The 19,492-nt window shown below is 45.6% G+C and overlaps 1 protein-coding gene across 7 annotated transcripts in view; it reads left to right on the top strand.

Annotated features, from left to right (window-relative positions):
- The window catches only part of NFRKB (nuclear factor related to kappaB binding protein), a 59,555-nt gene extending 40,561 nt beyond the window's left edge, over positions 1-18,994 (top strand). For all 7 annotated transcript variants that reach the window (XM_075909825.2, XM_075909824.2, XM_075909826.2 and 4 more), the window contains 3 exons: positions 2,076-2,182; positions 14,726-14,861; positions 17,146-18,994. In XM_075909825.2, coding sequence (XP_075765940.2) covers positions 2,076-2,182; positions 14,726-14,861; positions 17,146-17,271 — 369 coding nt within the window. In that variant the 3' untranslated portion in view covers positions 17,272-18,994. The remainder of the gene's footprint in view (positions 1-2,075; positions 2,183-14,725; positions 14,862-17,145) is intronic.
- The last annotated feature ends 498 nt before the right edge of the window (positions 18,995-19,492 follow it).

Here is a 19,492-nt window from a genome sequence, read left to right as displayed (position 1 = left end):
CCCTTCCCTGCCTGCCAGGTGTGAGCGGGATTCCTGGGAGTGCAGGGCCAGCCCAGCACATGGGATGGACAGAGAGTAGTCACAGCTGAGCTGCCCCCAGAGCAGCTGGTTCATTCCGGGTCCTTGATGAGGGGCGGGAGGTGGAAATGCAAGTAGAGCAGTCGAGTACTCGACAGACTACCCAGTAAGCCCTGGGGACTCTTGTGCATTTCAAAGCACGCACATGCGTGCAGCCCAGAGTCAGCGGGACTTCCCGCTGTCCCTGGGCTGTTCAAGGAGTTCCACATTCCTCCTTTGAAATGTACAAGAGCTCCCGCTGGGGCTCGTATACATTCCAAAGGAGGAATGCAGAAGTGCTATTGACTAGTCGATAGAAATTCTGTTGATTAGTCAATTAACTGCATTTTATCTTCCTTACCCTGGATTCTGCTGGCCACCAGGACAACAGACTGGAGACCCTTTGTTGTCTTAAATACACTGAAAACTTGTGTGGGTGGTTTTTTTTTAATTGAGTTCAGTATGAAAAAGAATAGTTGGATCCTTGTGGTTTTCCATCCTGTTCAATTTGATATTCAGCTCAGTATATTTTATGCTACCCTAGAAAGCATATTTTTTTTAATATTCTAAAGAATTTTGTATAAAAATTGCACAACTATTATTGAAGCAGTTGCAGAAGTTAAAGGTTAGGCAGCTGAGTAGGGTACATATGGGGTTTGGGCTTCAGGAGTGATATGAGAAGCAGTCTGTTCCTGAAGCCTGGTACCAGGATAAGCAGTGAAATAAGTATAATTGACAAATGAATTTGCATCTTAAAATTCAGCATTAATTCATTACTGAGGTGAATGAGACCAGCTTACAGCTCTCAGATCCCATTGTTTCAAGCTCTCCATAGATTGGCAGATACCATTGCTTTGATATATGCTTGGTTAACATTTGGAAAGCTTTCTTTGCAGCCCCAAGGCCACGTCTACAGAGTAAGAATGTTAAATAACGAATAATTTAGTAGTCAATAGGCACTTTTGCATTCCTCCTTTGAAATGTACAAGAGCCATTATGCCAGCTTTGAAATGAACAAGAGTCCCCATGAAGCCCGGGGTCACTCCCTAGCTGACCCTGGGCTCTGTGCACTTTGAAATGCTGCTGCATGGAACCCAGTGTCAGCTGGGGAGTGACCCTGGGCTCCGCGCAGCGCTGACGTTTTGAAATGCTGCAGCAGCATTTCAAAGGGACAACACTGTACCTGATCCCAGACTCTGTGCAGTGCTGCTGTTTTGAAATGCCACCGTGGCATTTCAAAGGGGTAGTGCCACATGGAGCCCAGGATCAGCTCTGTGCAGCACTGCCCATTTGGAACGCAGCCACAGCGTTTCAAAGCAGCAGTGCTGCATGGAGCTTTGAAGTACCCCTTCTCTCTCTTCCCCCCATTTTTGCTGCTTCTATCTGTTAGTGGCGGGGGAGGAGGGAGGAGAATCATCTAGTCAACTCAACTCTCCAATAAGCATTTGTTTATCAGATAGTCAACTAGTCCTTAATGTCATTACTACGGAGACCATGTCTATATTAAACAGGTCTGTGTGGCCAACTGCTCCCTGCCGGGGTGCTCTGATCCAAGGCCTCTCTGGTCCAGCAACATCCATGATCCTGCTGAACCACGTATGTTGCCAGATCAGGGAGGTTCAACCTATAGTGGCATAAATTCCTGTATCTTGTTGCTCAGCTCTACGAGCCTCTTTTGTATGTAATAGTATTCTCCAGAGCATTAACCACCTAGAATGGTGTCAGCTTTAGAATTTCATTTGGTGCTGCCTGCATTGAGCCAGGGATTCAGTAAAAGTTAACATCAGCACTTTTGTGTTTAATGCCCAAAGCCGTGCACCTAAAGCAAAGCCATTGTGAAGACGTAGGGTTGAGCAAGCAGTAGGGTGAGGTGGTTAGAAGTTAGATTTCATCAGAAAAACTGAGAATTGTAAATTTTTACATCAGGACTTCAAGTGGCATCTGTATGTTTTCAGGTAGGCTCTTCACTGAATTCCCCATTACTCCCAGTATTGTCTAATATTCTTCCACTTCCCTAGGGTAAATTGCCAGCTCGAATCACGGTGCCTCTGTCAGTGATCAGCCAGCCAGTGAAAGGCAAGAACGTCGTGACAACCCCCATCATCAAGGGCAACCTCGGGGCCAAGTGAGTAATGTGCAAACTTCCAGTTGTTCGAGTGATGTCCCCATGAGTGCTCCACGTAAAGTGTAGGGACGTTGCAGAGCCACGGAGCGGAGCTTTTTTTAGCAGCTGTCAGCAAGATGCACATGCGCATGGCAAACCTCGTGCTGCGTTTAGTATGGCACCTCACACACATGGACTGGCCCCCCTCACCCCTTCTTCAGTTCCTCTTCTGCTGTCCTTGGTCATGGACAGAGCTCTTCATTCTCCTCAACAATTCTCCTCAGGGAGAAAAATCTGTCAGCTTTCCTTTTTCCTGTCAGTTTTTGCTCTTCTTTGACCACTGCTGCCTCATTCCTTTTAAAAATATATAATTTTTTTTCCCTGTCATTGCCTCACGGAGCTGCCGCTTGTGCCGGTGCCTGCACCTCAGTCAGCCAGACACCCTGCCTCCCTCCCTCCCTCAAAAAATAAATAATGAAAATAATAAACAAATAAAAGCAGGTAGACGTGAAACAAACAGTGAAACATACGCAGTGACTCTCTCACCCCTTCAACCCACGTAGGCGGCGCAATGCTGTGTTCCTCTAGCTTTAAAAAACGTCAATCATGTCGAGAGCCCATAAGAACATAACATAAGAACGGCTGTACTGGGTCAGACCAAAGGTCCATCTAGCCCAGTAGCCTGTCTGCCGACAGTGGCCAGCACCAGGTGCTTCAGAGAGGGTGGACCGAAGACAATGATCAAGCGATTTGTCTCCTGCCATCCTTCTCCAGCCTCTGACTAACAGAGGCCAGGGACACCATTTCTATCCCCTGGCTAATAGCCTTTTATGGACCTAACCTTAATGAAATTATCTAGCTTCTCTTTAAACTCTATTATAGTCCTAGCCTTCACAGCCTCCTCTGGCAAGGTGTTCCACAGGTTGACTACACGCTGTGTGAAGAAGAACTTTCTTTTATTAGTTTTAAATCCACTACCCATTAATTTCATTTGGTGTCCTCTAGTTCTTCTATTATAGGAACTAATAAATAACTTTTCTTTATCTACCCTCTCCACACCACTCATGATTTTATATATCTCTATCATATCCCCCCTCAGTCTCCTCTTTTCTAAACTGAAAAGTCCCAGTCGCTTTAACCTCTCTTCATATGGGACCCGTTCTAAACCCCTAATCATTTTAGTTGCCCTTTTCTGAACCCTTTCCAAGGCCAAAATATCTTTTTTGAGGTGAGGAGACCACATCTGTACACAGTATTCCAGATGTGGGCATACCATAGTTTTATACAGGGGCAGTAAGATATTCTGGGTCTTATTTTCTATCCCTTTCTTAATAATTCCTAGCATCCTATTTGCCTTTTTGACCACCGCTGCACACTGTGTGGAAGTTTTCAGAGAACTATCTATGATAACTCCAAGATCTTTCCTGATTTGTCATAGCCAAATTAGCCCCCATCATACTGTACATATAGTTGGGGTTACTTTTCCCGATGTGCATTACTTTTCACTTATCCACATTAAATTTCTTTTGCCATTTTGTTGCCCAATCACTCAGTTTGGTGAGATCTTTTAGAAGTCGTTCACAGACTGCTTCTGTCTTGACTATCCTAAACAGTTTGGTATCATCCGCAAACTTTACCACCTCACTGCTTACCCCTTTCTCCAGATCATTTATGAGTAAGTTGAAAAGGATTGGTCCCAGGATTGACCCTTGGAGGACACCACTAGTTACCCCTCTCCATTCTGAAAATTTACCATTTACTCCTGTCCTTTGTTTCCTGTCTTTTAACCAGTTCTCAATCCAAGAAAGGACCTTCCCTCTTATCCCATGGCCATGTAATTTACACAAGAGCCTTTGGTGAGGGACCTTGTCAAAGGCTTTCTGAAAATCTAAGCATACTGTATCTACTGGATCCCTCTTGTCCACATGTTTAACCCCTTCAAAGAACTCTAATAGATTAGTAAGACATATTTTCCCTTTACAGGAAACCATGCTGACTTTTGTCCATTAATTATGTTCTTCCACATGCCTCACAATTTTATTCTTACTATTGTTTCGACTAATTTGCCCGGTACTGAAGTTAGACTTACCGGTCTGTAATTACCAGTATCACCTCTAGAGCTCTTTATATATTGGTGTCATGTTGGCTACCTTCCAGTCATTAGGTACGGTAGCCGATTTAAAAGATAGGTTACCCTTGGATGAATGCCATCTGGTCCCGGAGATTTGTTAACATTAAGTTTTTCTATTTGTTCCAAAACCTCCTCTAATGACACTTCAATCCGGGACAGTTCCTCAGATTCATCACCCACAAAGGACAGTGCAGATATGGAAATCTCCCTAACATCCTCAGCCATGAAGACTGAAACAAAGAAATCATTTAATTTATCCGCAATGGCTTTGTCGTCCTTGATTGCTCTTTTTATATATCGATTGTCCAGGGGACCCGCAGGTTTTTTTAGCAGGCTTCCTGCTTCTAATGTACTTAAAAAACATTTTGTTGTTTCTTTTTGAGTTTTTGGCTAGCTTTTCCTCAAACTTTTTTTGCTTTTCTTACTACATTTTTACACTTGATTTAACAGTGTTTATGTTCCTTTCTATTTATCTCACTAGGATTGGACTTCCACTTCTTAGAAGATACCTTTTTGTCCCTCACTGCTTCTTTTACATGGTGGTTAAGCCATGGTGACTCTTTTTTAGGTCTCTTGCTAAGTTTTATAATTTGGGGTATACATTTAAGTTGGGCCACTATTATGGTGTCTCTCAAAAGTTTCGTTGCAGCTTGCAGGGATTTAGCTCTAGTCATTGTGCCTTTTAATTTCTGTTTAACTAACCTCCTGATTTTTGTGTAATTCCCCTTTTTGAATTTAAATGCCAGAGTGCTGGACTGCTGAGGTGTTCTTCCCACCACAGGAATGTTAAATGTTGTTATTATGGTCACTATTCCCAAGCGGTCCTGTAACGGTTATCTCCTGGACCTGATCCTGCGTTCCACTCGGGACTAAATCGAGAATTACCTCTCCCCTTGTGGGTTCCTGTACCAGCTGCTCCAAGAAGCAGTCATTTAAGCCATTGAGAAATTTTATCTCTGCTTGTCTTCCGGAGGTGACATGTATCCAGTCAATATGGGGATAATTAAAATCCCCCATTATTATAGAGTTCTTTATTTTGGTAGCCTCTCTAATCTCCCTCAGCATTTCAATGTCAGTATCGCTGTCCTGGTCAGGTGGTCGGTAGTATATCCCTACTGCTAATTTCTTATTATTGGAGCATGGAATTACTATCCATAGCGATTCTATTGAACATGTTGATTCATTTAATATTTTTATTTCATTTGATTCTACATTATCTTTCACATACAGTGCCACTCCGCCACCCACCCGGCCTGCTCTATCCTTTCGATATATTTTATATCCCGGTATGATTGTGTCCCACAGATTTTCCTCATTCCACCAGGTTTCAGTGATGCCTATTATGTCAGTCTCCTCCTCTACGAGGTACTCTAGTTCACCCATCTTATTAGTCAGACTCCTAGCATTTGCGTAGAAGCACTTTAAAAATTGCCATTGTTTGTCTGCCCTTCCCTGATGCATTGGATTCCTTTATATGCGGTTGTTTGTCTGCTCTGGCCCATAGAATCATAGAACACTAGGACTGGAAGGGACCTCGAGAGGTCATCGAGTCCAGTCCCCTGCCCTCATGGCAGGACCAAGCACTGTCTAGACCATCCCTGATAGACATTTATCTAACCTACTCTTAAATATCTCCAGAGATGGGGATTCCACAACCTCCCTGGGCAATTTATTCCAGTGCTTAACCACTCTGACAGTTAGGAACTTTTTCCTAATGTCCAACCTAAACCTCCCTTGCTGCAGTTTAAGCCCATTGCTTCTTGTTCTGGCCCATCGTTTGTCCTCTCCCCTCCTCTCTTTCTGACTACAGCTTAGAGAATCTCTATCAATGGATTCTCCTCTAAGAGAAGTCTCCCTCCGATTTACGTGCATCTCTGCACCAATTGGCTTTTCCCCGTCTCTTAGTTTAAAAACTGCTCTACGGCCTTTTTAATGTTTAGTGCAATGCTGGTCTCAGACAAACATGTGGATTGTATATACTGCATGGGGGAAGTTCATGTACCCCAGAAATGAGAACTGTGCCTCGGTCTCACCTCAAGAGCTGGAAGGCTAGGGAGCTCCAACTCCGAATAATTTTATTTGAGATAGCAATTCAGCCTGAGGACTCTAAAGCCTGTCTGCCATTGGGGCAGGCTCCCAGAAAGACTGCCACTTCACTGTTGCCTCACAAGTGGGCTAAGAAGGGGCTGTCTCCCTCTAAATCCCTGCCCCCAATTCCATCCCCTAGAGTGGTTGGAGGGAGCAAGATGAAAACCCCTGGCACTGGGGAATCCAGGGCTTGAACCAGCACCGCAGTCACCTCACCAGGCGCAGCCCAGCACTGAAAAGAGCTGCATCAGCACAGGAGAGCTCTTGCCAGCATGCCTGCACTCTGGTGCTGGTGTTACTGAGAGACGCAGTACTGAGATATGTGCCTCCGGTGAACAAGCAGTCCTCGCATGAGGGACTGTTGCCAAATGCGAGCTCCTGGCTCAATGCCACCCCTCATGGAGGCTCCAGCACAGGTACATTACAGCCAGGTAGACACAAGCAGCAGGCAGGGTGTTTCACCTCCTCCCTGCAGAGAGGCTTCCCTGCTGCCTTTCTCACCATGTGTTTCCCCATGCTATGCGAGGTCTCCTGTATTCTGAGCGTGCTGCCTTTGGCCAAGACGATCAGTGCAGTATGTTTTTTATCACAGTACTCGTCCCCCACTACCATCTTTACTGTTACTGTTACCACGAGAAACCACAATACCTTCCTTGGTACTTGGAGTGGCCATACTCACCACCCTGCTGTCCTCCCTACTGGTCACCATGAGACCACTGTGGTCCATGGAGAAGACTTTCTACTGCACCATCTATCCCGGTAAGGAGACTTCCTCCACCCTCGCTCTCTCGCACTGTGCCAACCACTGTGGACTCAGAATTAGAGGAGGGTCAGTTCCCAGATGAACTCACTGAGTTACAGGACCACACAGAATTCCCTTCTGATAACTCTTCATCATATCCTGACAAAGCTATAATACCAGATGATACTCACCCGACAGACAATCTAAAACAAATCCAAGACCTGTTTAAGAGGGCCAAGATATCCATCTGCACAAAGTCAAGGAGAAATAACATCAACTCCTAGAAAACACCACTCTTCTTTGCAGGGAAGAATCACACTGCCCATCGATGAGTCTATCATGGAGATTTCCAATTAAGTTTGGCAAACCCCTGCCTCAGTTCAACCGTGTAAAAAGGCCAACAGGAAGTACTTCATGCCACCAAAAGACTTAGACTTCCTTTTTTCACATCCGCAACCAAACTCTGTCATCATGGACACTGCCAATCAATGTGCAAAGGCCCCTCAGGCCAGATCAGCATCCAACAGGGAACACAAAAATGAAACCTATTCAGAAGAAAGGTGTGTACTCTTCAGCCACACTACAGCTAAGAATTGCTAACTACGCAGCATTGCTAGTAAATCATGACTTTGAGAACTATTCCAAACTGGCTGAGCTCATGGAACATCTACCAGATTCCAGAAGTCCCATACTCAAGTCAGTCATCCATGAAGGGTACATTGTTGCTCGTACAGCCCTTCTTTCCTCAATAGGTGTAGCTGACACAGCAGCCAGGGCAACAGCCACAGCAGTGGTGATGAGAAGGGCTTCATGGCTTCTATCAGCCAGTGTACCCAAAGAACTCCAGTCAAAGATAGAGGACCTTCCATTTGGTAAGTGCAAGCTTTTTCAACTAGTACTGATGAAGTCCTGCATCGCAGCAGGGACTCCTGCACTACCCTTCGTATACTCAAAAAAAAACAAAAAAAACCTCATATATACCCCTCCATGCTGCTGAAAGCATAATACAACAAAAACAGAGGCTGCTACTATGACTGCGCTCCACAAAAGCCATATAACTACAGTCGTAGACAACGACCCCAGAGGAAGCGCCTACCTCAAGTCCTCCGGTCTCCTCCGATACTCAGGCAGAAAAGCAGCAAATTTGAAGATTTGGTTGAGGGCCTGCCCCACCTCCCAGTTCATCCTTTGCCAGAGAGCCAGTACCATCTCTTTACTTAGTCCCTTTTACCATCAATGGAACATTAGAACATCAGATCAGTGGGTCTTAGAAATCATCTGCAAAGGATACGTCATTCTTTCACGTCACTTCCCCCTACCCGTCCCCCCTTCCCCGTCCTTCAGGGACCCCTCTCATGAGACTCTTCTCAGAGAAGCAATCAGCCACCTCCCACACTTGGGAGCGATAGAGAAGGTCCTGGACATCTTTCGGGGGAGAAGTTTCTATTCCAAGTATTTTCTAACACAGAAGTGCACAGGGGTTGGAGACCCATATTAGATAGAGATCTAATAAGCTAAACAAATTCCTGCAGAAGCAACAATTCAGGATGGTAACACTGGCCTCGATTATACTGGCTCTGGATGAAGCAGACTGGTTTGCAGTCCTCGACCTTCAGGAAGCATATTTCCACATTGCCATACACCCATCACACAGACGATACCTTCGATTTACTATGGGTGATAACCACTACCAGTACAGAGTCGTGCCATTCAGGCTGTCTTCCTCCCCCAGGGTTTTCTCAAAGGTCCTGGCTGTAGTCACAGCCTATCTCTGACAGCAAGGCATCATGATCTTTCTATGCTTAGATAACTGCCTTATAAAAGGCCAATCTCAGGTGGTGACTACCACTATGGTCACCAAAACCAGGCGGCTCTTCAATCATCTGGGCCTCCTAATAAATGAACAGGAGTCAACCCTTCAGCCTGCACAGGGCATAGAGTTCATTGGGGCCTGTCTTGATTCGTTGTCTGCCAGTTGACTCCCACTTCACCAATTCACAGCCCTATGCGATCTTATCAACATATTGACCACAACTCCTACTGCTACAGTACTTACCTGTCTCCAGGTAATGGGTATACGGCTGCCACTGCTTACGATGTGCAGTATGCACGCTTCCATTTCACAGCCCTACAATACTGGCTAGTGTCAGTTTACAAGCCCGCTTGTCATCCCTTGCACAAGTAAGTCACAGTCCCAAAGAAGGTACTAGACTCACTTACATGGTGGACAGGACCCAACAACCTCCTAGTAGGGCTTCCTTTCCATTGGTCTGAACCACTGATGTCTCTCTCATTAGCTGGGGAGCACACCTGCATCAACATGCAGTCCAGGGCATATGGTCGCAACATGAGTCCTTGCTACACATCAACCTGTTTGAGCTCAGGGCTGAGACGACTGAGTGCAGCACTTTCTTAACATCATTGCCAACCACATCGTTCATATACTTACCGATAATGACTCCATGTTTTATATAAACAGGCAGGGAGGAGCTCGTTCCCCATCACTCTGTGCCAAGATGATCCTCCTCTGGAACAGGTGCATCCACCATGGGATCACCATCAAACCCTCATACTTACCTGGGGTGAACAACTTTCGGGCGGATGCTCTGAGTTGCAATTTTGCTATCGATCACGAGTGGGAACTACATCCTCTGGTACCTCCATCTTTCGTCACTGGGGAATCCCAACCATAGACCTTTTTGTGACTCCCCACAATACTAAGTGTCTCCAATTCTGTTCGAGCCAAAGTAGATGGGATCTCAGGGCAATACATTCCTTATCCGCTGGAATGTGCTGCTGCATTGCACCTTTCCACCCATTCTACTCATTCCCAGAATTCTACATAAGATTCAAATGGACAGAGTGCTGGTCATACTGATAGCCCCATCCTGGGTCAGATAGACTTGGTTCCCATGCCTACACATGATGTCCATAGCCATGCCATATCGTCTTCCATTTTGTCATGACATCCTATATCAGGATTGGGCAAACTGTTCCACTCCCAACTTCAAACCATCCACCTCCATGCGTGGCTCCTGTTTGGTTCCACAGGGCAGAGTCCCTATGCTCAGAACAAAGTAGGCCATCAGCTAGGACTGCCTACCTGCAAAAATGGAAACGATTTTCTGCCTGGTGTCAGCAGACTCACACCGACCCTCACAGGGTACCGCTCCATCAGATCCTCAATTATCTGTGTCATCTTAACACTGGAGGGCTATCGGTCTTCTCCATGAAGGTACACCTTGCAGCAAAATCAACTCTTCACGAATGAATAGATGGCTCGTCTGTCTTTGTACACCCCATAACAAGAAGATTTCTGAAGGGCCTCCACAACCTCTACCCTCATGCCACTTCAGTTTCCATGGCTTTCCTCCCTCCCCCTTAAAGACATTTACTGAGCAGCCACCTGGTCATCAGATTACACCTTCACTAGGCACTACGCCATAATGCTGCAACTGACAGCTGACTCAGCAGTGGCTACTGCAATATTATCCACAGTTGCTAACAGTGATTCTGATTCCTATCATCCATTACTGCTTTGTAGTCACCTTATGTGGAACACCCACCGGGACATCACCCGAAGAAGAAAAGGAAGTTACTGACTTGGTGCAGAAATGATTGTACTTTGAGGTGTGTCTCCCCGTGGGTGCTCCACAACCCTCCCTTTCTCCCCTCTCCTCGGAGTCTTAGTTACTCTGATGTAGAAGAGGAACTTAAGTGGAGGGAGGGGAGGGTCATGTGTCCAAGGCGCCAGACTGAAGGCAGTGTGAGGCTCCTAGACAACTGTTGAAAAAAGCTCTTCTCCCTGACACATCTGCACCTTATGTGGAGCATCCATGGGGGGGGGACACCTCAAAGAACAGTCGTTGCCGCACAGAGTGAGTAACTTCCTTTTACCAGCATCTCCCTAAGTCCCACACACGATCAGGTCCATGAGATCTAGGAACAGAGTTTGGACAAAACTGAAGTCTACCACTGCACATCAAAATCACAGGGAATTTGAGTGGCTATGTCCATGTTGCATGATGTAAATGTTTCTTGCTCAGTGCTCTAGGGGAAGATATCTCTAGATGACCCCTCTGAGGGCTTTGCCCTGGGGGAAAATTTGTTCCCTATTCTTAATTTAGCTGTCAGCTGTGCGCAGATGAAAGAGGAAAAACACCCTGATGAAGTATGTAACCCTGCTCGTAATGGGAGAGAATGTTAGAGAGCTAGCACAAGTTATAACTGCATCAACATAGACCTCATCAGCATGCAAATAAGAGGCCATTCCCATTTTTTGAATCTCTCTGCATCTGTGCAGCTATAGCCAGCATGACCAGGGCAGGAAATTTCACATGCTGATTGCTAGGAGAGTGCTTCATTCCCCACTGTCTGATTTAGACTAACCCTCAGACAAGAAGCAGGGCTGAGCCTCAGACCTGCCAGTGTTACAGACATGCAGTTCCTTTTGCCGTGCAGAGTGGTGTTAGCATAGCTGATTTGTTTTAACCTATGTCAATACAGTCAAATGAAAAACTTCATGCCACTGCTGAGGTTTGTGGCTTTTATCTCTTAGCAGCTGAAGAGTAGTTGAGTCAGTGACCAGAGCTGCATACAGACACATGCTTTTATACCAGCTCAGCAATTCCTGCATTTAGTTAAGTGCAGGTGCACAACATAACCATATTACCATTTCCAGGTACTTATGAAAATTCCCAGAGCTTGGTAGTGATAAGTAACTCTTGAAAGGTGATAAGTAACTCTTGAGCTCAGGAAGGACAGACAGGGAAAAAAGGGAGGAGGGGTTGCCTTGTATATTAAAAATGTACACACTTGGACTGAAGTGGAGATGAACGTAGGAGATAGCTGTGTAGAGAGTCTCTGGGTTAAGCTAAAAGGGGTAAAAAACGAGGGTGATATCATGCTAGGAGTCTACTACAGGCCACCTAGCCAGGTGGAAGAGGTGGATGAGGCCTTTTTTAAACAATTAACAAAACTATCCAAAGCCCAAGATTTGGTGGTGATGGGGGACTTCAACTATCCAGACATATGTTGGGAAACTAACACAGCGAGGCACAGGCTATCCAATAAGTTTCTGGACTGCATTGGAGACAACTTTCTGTTTCAGAAGGTTGAAAAAGCTACCAGAGGAGAAGCTGTTCTGGATTTGGTTTTAACAAATAGGGAGGAACTAGTTGAGAACTTGAAAGTGGAAGACAGTATAGGGGACAGTGATCACGAAATAATAGAGTTCATGATCTTAAGGAAAGGCAGAAGGGAGACCAGCACAATTGAGGTTATGGATTTCAGGAAGGCAGATTTTGATAAGCTCAGAGAACTTGTAGGTAAGGTCCCATGGGAAGCAAGACTGAAGGGAAAAACAACTGAGGAGAGTTGGAAGTATTTCAAAGGGACGTTGTTAAGGGCCCAAAAGCAAACAATTCCGCTGTGTAGGAAAGATAGAAAATATGGCAAAAGACCAGCTTGGCTTAACAAGGAGATCTTGCATGATCTCAAAATAAAAAAGGAGTCCTATAAAAAATGGAAACTAGGACAACTAACAAAGGAGGAATATAGGCAAGCAACACGGGAATGCAGGGGCAAGATTAGAAAGGCAAAGGCACAAAATGAGATCAAACTAGCTACAGGCATAAAGGGAAACAAGAAGACCTTTTATAAATACATTAAAAGCAAGAGGAAGACCAAGGACAGGGTAGGCCCACTGCTTAGTGAGGAGGGAGAAGCAGTAACAGGAAACTTGGAAATGGCGGAGATGCTCAATGACTTCTTTGTTTCGGTCTTCACCGAGAAGTCTGGAGGTGTGCCTAACGTAGTGAATACAAGCAGAGAGAGGGTAAGTTTAGAAGATAGGATACACAAAGAACAAGTTAAAAATCACTTAGGAAAGTTAGATGTCAGCAAGTCACCAGGTCCTGATGAAATGCATCCCAGGATACTCAAGGAGCTGATAGAGGAGGTATCTGAGCCTTTAGCTATGATCTTTGAAAAATCATGGCAGACAGGGGAGATTCCAGAAGACTGGAAAAGGGCAAATATTGTGCCCATCTATAAAAAGGGGAATAAGAACAACCCAGGAAATTATAGACCGGTCAGTTTAACGTCTGTCCCAGGGAAGATAATGGAGCAGGTAATTAAGGAAATCGTATGCAAACACTTGGAAAGTAATAAAGTGATAGGGAATAGCCAGCATGGGTTTGTGAAGAACAAGTCATGCCAAACTAATCTGATAGCTTTCTTTGATAAGATAACGAGCCTTGTGGATAAGGGAGAAGCGGTGGATGTCATATACCTAGACTTTAGTAAGGCATTTGATACGGTCTCGCATGATATTCTTATTGATAAACTAGGCAAATATAACTTAGATAGGGCCACGATAAGGTGGGTGCATAATTGGCTGGATAACCGTAGTCAGAGAGTTGTTGTTAACGGTTCTAAATCCTGCTGGAAAGGGATAACAAGTGGAGTTCCTCAAGGGTCTGTTTTGGGACCCGTACTATTCAATATCTTCATCAATGATGTAGATATTGGGATAGAGAGTACTCTTATTAAGTTTGCAGATGATACCAAACTGGGTGGGGTTGCGACTTCTTTGGAGGATAGGGACATAATTCAAAATGACCTTAGCAAGTTAGAGAAATGGTCAGAGATAAACAGGATGAGGTTTAATAAAGAGAAATGCAAAGTGCTCCACTTAGGAAGGAACAATCAGTTCCATACATACAAGATGGGAAGCGACTGTCTAGGAAGGAGCATGGCAGAAAGGGATCTAGGGGTCATAGTGGACCACAAGTTGAATATGAGTCAACAGTGTGATGCTGTTGCAAAAAAAGCAAATATGATTCTAGGTTGTATCAACAGGTGTGTTGTAAGCAAAACTCGTGAAGTCATTCTGCCGCTCTATTCTGCACTAGTTAGGCCTCAGCTGGAGTACTGTGTCCAGTTCTGGGCGCCACATTTCAAGAAAGATGTGGAGAAATTGGAAAGGGTGCAGAGAAGAGCGACAAGAATGATTAAAGGTCTAGAGAACATGACCTATGAAGCCAGGCTTCATGAACTGGGCTTGTTTAGTTTGGAAAAAAGAAGATTAAGGGGGGACATGATAGCGGTTTTCAAATATCTAAAAGGGTGTCACAAGGAGGAAGGCGAAAATTTGTTCCTCTTGGTTTCTGAGGACAGGACAAGGAGTAATGGGCTTAAAGTGCAGCAGGGGAGGTTTAGATTGGACATTAGGAAAAAATTCCTAACTGTCAGGGTGGTCAAATATTGGAATAAATTGCCAAGGGAGGTGGTGGAATCTCCCTCTCTGGAGATATTTAAGAACAGGTTAGATAGACATCTGTCAGGGATGGTGTAGACGGAGCTTGGTCCTGCCTTGAGGGCGGGGGGCTGGACTCGATGACCTCTCGAGGTCCCTTCCAGTCCTATTATTCTATGATTCTATGATTCTATGAAAGCAAGGATGGTCCCAGTGTCCTGCTCACAGCTACATCGGGGGCAGCGTGTAGGGATATGTGGAGAGTCCTGGGTTGAGCATCAGTGAGTCCAGTTGATTCAGCCCCTTTGCATAACTTTTGACATTTCAATTGGTTTCTGCCTTCAGCATCAGTGGACTGGGGAGGAATATCATCCTGACTACAATGCCAGCTGGGACAAAACTTATTGCTGGAAACAAGCCAGTGAGCTTCCTGACAGCACAACAGTTACAGCAGCTGCAGCAACAAGGGCAGGCCACGCAGGTAAGGATACTTGGCAAGACTTTAGGTCTTTGCTTTAAGACTCTTCACTGCAGTAGCATTTTCATGCAGGTTTTGCCCATGAAGACACTAGGGTCCATGGACATTTGGTACTCATTCTGCAAATGTATGTCCGTGGTGTTTGCACCAGGCACATTTAGTTCATTTTCCTCCCTCCCCCCTCGCCGTTTCCTTCTGTTTATATCAGGCCTGCACAACTCGGAAAACGGCGAGGACCATATTACTCCAAAGAAAACAGCTGCGGGCCGCAAGGGTAGGTTTTGGGGGGAGGAGGGGTGATACTTTATTAAGAATTTTTCAATTAAATCAGGCCTGCACAACATATGGCTCCCAATGCCCTTCCCCTCTCCTCTCCCAGCATCACCCTGTCCCCCCTCCCACTGACACTTCCCCCTTGCCCTTTCCCTCATTGTCTCCACTTGGCCCCCGGGCATTTGTCTCTCCTGCACCCTGCTCCTTGGTGCCTTCCCCTTTCTCCTGACCTGCCCCCCTCCCCTCAGCACAAGTCCCTTCCCCTCCCCTACCTGGCTTCTGCCTTCCAGTTTGTGGGGCTGCCGGAGCCTTTTTGAATCCGGCGTTCACCTGCCATGACATCACAACGCCATGTCACACCAGCATCCTGGTGTCTGCCGGCGTCCTGCCTTCTGGCTCACGCCCCACCTCCTCACGCCGGAGCTGCACGCAGGCAGCCCGGCGGCGAGAATTGCCACACTTTCCCCTCCCCAGCGATGCTCCGCTCCTCCACCCGGCCAGCAGCTCAGATGGGGCTGTGCTGCCTGTAGTTGTCACGGGCTACACAGTGAGTGCCTGTGGGCCACATGTGGCCCGCGGGCCGTGTTGTGCAGGCCTGGTTTATATAACATCTGGATTTACTTTGTTTTAAATGTTAATGAAATGAGCTGCTGAATATCAAGGATGAAGAAAAAACATTTATCAGGCAAGCCGGCAGCTTTTCTCCCTCTGCTTTGCTTGGGGCTAAAAGAATTGTATCTTAAGCTTACAGATACTTTGCACTTCTCTAGCACCTTCCAGCCAGAGATCTGCTGCTTGAACTCTCTCCTGAGACAAATTATATCCATGTGCCTCAGTTTCCCGTTCATAAATTTGATATAAGAATAGTAACTGGGGGTTGCAGAATATTTTGAGAGCCTATGACACAAGGCCTGTTGAAATCCAGAGCATCTAACAGATAAAATTCCTTTGGAAAATCTGAAAGCAGCTGAGATTTGGGGTTTTTTCGAACTAGTGGTTGTTCCTTTTTCACCAGGATCTCTCTCTCTTCCCTTTCCCCCTACTTCACCATCACTGGATGCATTGAACTTTCTGTAGCCCAGTGGTCTCCAGCCTTTTTAAGCATGAGATCACTTTTTTTGAATTTAAGTTCAAGCCAGGATCTACCTCAGACCCAAATACTATTGCTCCACTTCCTTCCCGCCCCTTCTCTAAGGCCCCACCCTTGCTCTCTCCATCCTTCCTCCCTCCCTCCCTCCCTTTCACCAGGCAGGGGAAGAGGGTTGGGGGAGCAAGCTCTGGTCTTGGATTAAGTGATTTGGAGTGCAAGAGGGCTTTGAGCTGAACTTGGGGCAGGCATTTGGGGTACCGGAGGGGGTTCTAGGTGCAGGCTCTGAGAGGGTGTTTGGATGCAGGGGTACTTGGGGCTAGGGCAGAAGCTTGGGGTGCTGGAGGGGGGTTCATGACTAGGGTAGGGTTTTTGGGATGTGGGCTCTGACTGGGCAGTGCCTCCCTCAGGTGGTTCCTGGGTGGTGGTACACACCCCTGCCCCTGCACCACTCCCAAAAGCAGCCAGCCAGCTCCCTCCATCTCCACCCCCCCACACACACTGCTCTGTGGATATAGGATACAGGGTGGGAGAGGGGGCACCTCTGCCCCTCTTTTCCCTCCCCTGCCCAGCACAGAAAGCAGGAGGCTCCTGGAGGTCAGGGGAGGCAGCTCCAAGGCAAAGGGTGGGAGATGTGTAGCAGTCGGGGGAGGGACAACTGAAGTGCAGGCACTTGACAACCTCTTGACCAAACCAGTCAGGTTCACCTGTCAGAGCCTCCAAGATCCCCATCTGCTGGTTGGTGCCCACTGCTGTAGCCAAACTTCAGTCATGACTTTTGGGCTAACCTTAATCTTGACTGTGACTGAAACAGTTGAAAAGTATGCCCTGAATTAGTGCTCCTGGCCCATTGGGATTGATGCTGTGTGCTCATGTGACCTCATATTGTGCTCTGGTGTGAATTAAATACTCTTTCATTTTGCACAGGTGCGAATTCAAACTGTATCGGCCTCTCATCTCCAGCAGGGAACAGTGTCGGGCTCTACCAAAGCAGTCTCCACTGTTGTTGTGACAACAGCGCCATCTCCGAAACAGACACAGGATCAGCAGTGAACATGAGCTGTGAAAAGGGAAAGCTTTCTAAGAACTTCTCTGGCCCTGTTGTCCACCCCATCCATCATTACTCAGGGCTTCTTAGGTGCTAACACAGACCGTACAGAGCAAGAGGCAGAGATTGTACCTGTGCCAAATGCGAAACATGCTGTTTGCCTAGAGTCAGAGTTGTGGTATTCAGTGGAAGCCTCAGTAGAGCAACACAGGACTCCGTACTTAAGAAGCTAAACCTCTCAGTCCAGAGTTGTAAAATCAAGTTCTATAACAGTAACTAATTAGAGATTTTATTCCTCTTTATTTGCTCCTTGTTCTGATCACCTTTTTCGCAAATGCTACCATTGCATTATGATATGGGTTAATTGTAGGCAGTCAGTCTAGGCTCTTCTTCAAGAGGGATTGGGTGACTCAAATCATGGACAAGCTTTGTTCTTGGTCTTGGAGTCCCGCTTTTTGTTCCCTTTATATCCTGTGGTGATGGATGTGGGTGGTGGCTGGTTTTATTGTTGGGGCTTAGCCTGCATGTAGTACAAATTCTATATATTTATTTTTATAACTTCTCTCACTTTCCAGCTCAGATTCATTATTGACTGCCATCACCATTTCAGATTTTTGGAGAAACTTTCCCTTTGTTATCCTTGCAAAGGCCAAATAGAGGAGTCCCTTCCTGTAGCATGCCTGATGAAGATCTCTGCTGTAAAATAGCTAGTAACTATTGGAAGGGAGACTGCCCCCATGAGTCTGATTGCGAATGTGTTCAGAGCAAGGGAACAGTAAGAGCAATCTGCCAGGGAATTTTTCCTCCTTGCATTTCTCAGTGACTGAATTGTTATCAGCCGGAGAAGATCACAGAATCCTGTTTAAAAGGAAATGAAAACAAGCGGTCAGTTCTATCGGAGTTGCATTCACTATGACTCAATCAGGTGAAGTGTTTTAACCCATGTTGATGATGGCCTGGCCTTATTTGATTTTTTTAACCTGTCTACAGTTTTTAGCTTGATATGCAAAATCCCAACAACTTGTATGTTAAGTATCAGAAGATGAACTGATTTCTGCTCCCAACTCTGACATCACTGGATTTTTTTTCTCTGAGTCCATAGGAAGTGTCAGGGTAGGAAAAGAACAACAATGCAGAAAGTGGTTTTATTTACAACCTGTGTCCTATAGCTCTATTCACCTGCCACTTAGTTCTGACTGCTATCTCCCTTCAATTCTAGATAGACCATGAGGCTACATCTACACTGTAGCATTTTGTTGGCAGAGGAAATGCATATGAAGCGCTCATTAGCATTTCTCGCACTCATTCGCATAGTCTCTTCCAATATGTTCTGGGGAAGAGGTTTTTGCAGGGGGGAAAAAAGTGTAGACAGGGCCATTTTGCACAAAATATTCCTTTTGCACAAGATCCCTTTTCCCTCAAAAAACCTCTTCCGCAAAACGGATCAGAAGAAACTATGCAAATGAGAGTGCGAGAAATGCTAATGAGTGCTTCATTTGCATTTCCTCTGCCAACAAAATGCTACAGTGTAGATGTAGCCTGACAGTATAACAGCAACATTTTCTTTCACACAATGAAATGAAGTATAGTGGGATTATCTGATCTTCAAAGGGCTAATCGACTCTGTTCGTCTACATGTATAAGTTTCTTTAACATTGTTCCTCTTGTTTTTTAATCCACTGTTTGCCTTTGATACTATCATTGAATATAGTCTGTTTAAAAAAGAAAGCCCTGCTGTTCACTATCTTTGGTTACCTAGTTCTTGAGTCTGAATTCTGCGTGAAAGCATCAGTTGTAGCTGACTCAGGTACTGTGGTCTGGGCAGCATGAGGCTTTTGATCGAGTTGAGGCCTTGTATGTTGTGTATATTCTTCTAACTACATCCAACCCGCTTGGGAAAGTCAGATACAAAAAATATTTTGAGGCAGGTGGCAGCTGCAATTGAGCAGAGCTATATACATAAATATAGCATTTTAAAACACTCTCTCGAATTATGGATTTGTGCACGTAAAAAATAAGACCTGTAATGATAAATGCAGGACAATGTAGCACTTTAAAGACTAACAAGATGGTTTATTAGATGACGAGCTTTCGTGGGCCAGACCCACTTCCTCAGATCAAATAGTGGAAGAAAGTAGTCACAACCATATATACCAAAGGATACAATTAAAAAAATGAACAAATATGAAAAGGACAAATCACATTGCAGAACAGGAGGAGGATGCG

This window comes from Pelodiscus sinensis, chromosome 25 (genome assembly GCF_052426305.1).
Source record: "Pelodiscus sinensis isolate ZL-2025 chromosome 25, ASM5242630v1, whole genome shotgun sequence".
Taxonomy (NCBI): domain Eukaryota; kingdom Metazoa; phylum Chordata; order Testudines; family Trionychidae; genus Pelodiscus; species Pelodiscus sinensis.
This window is presented reverse-complemented; position numbering and strand designations above follow the sequence as displayed.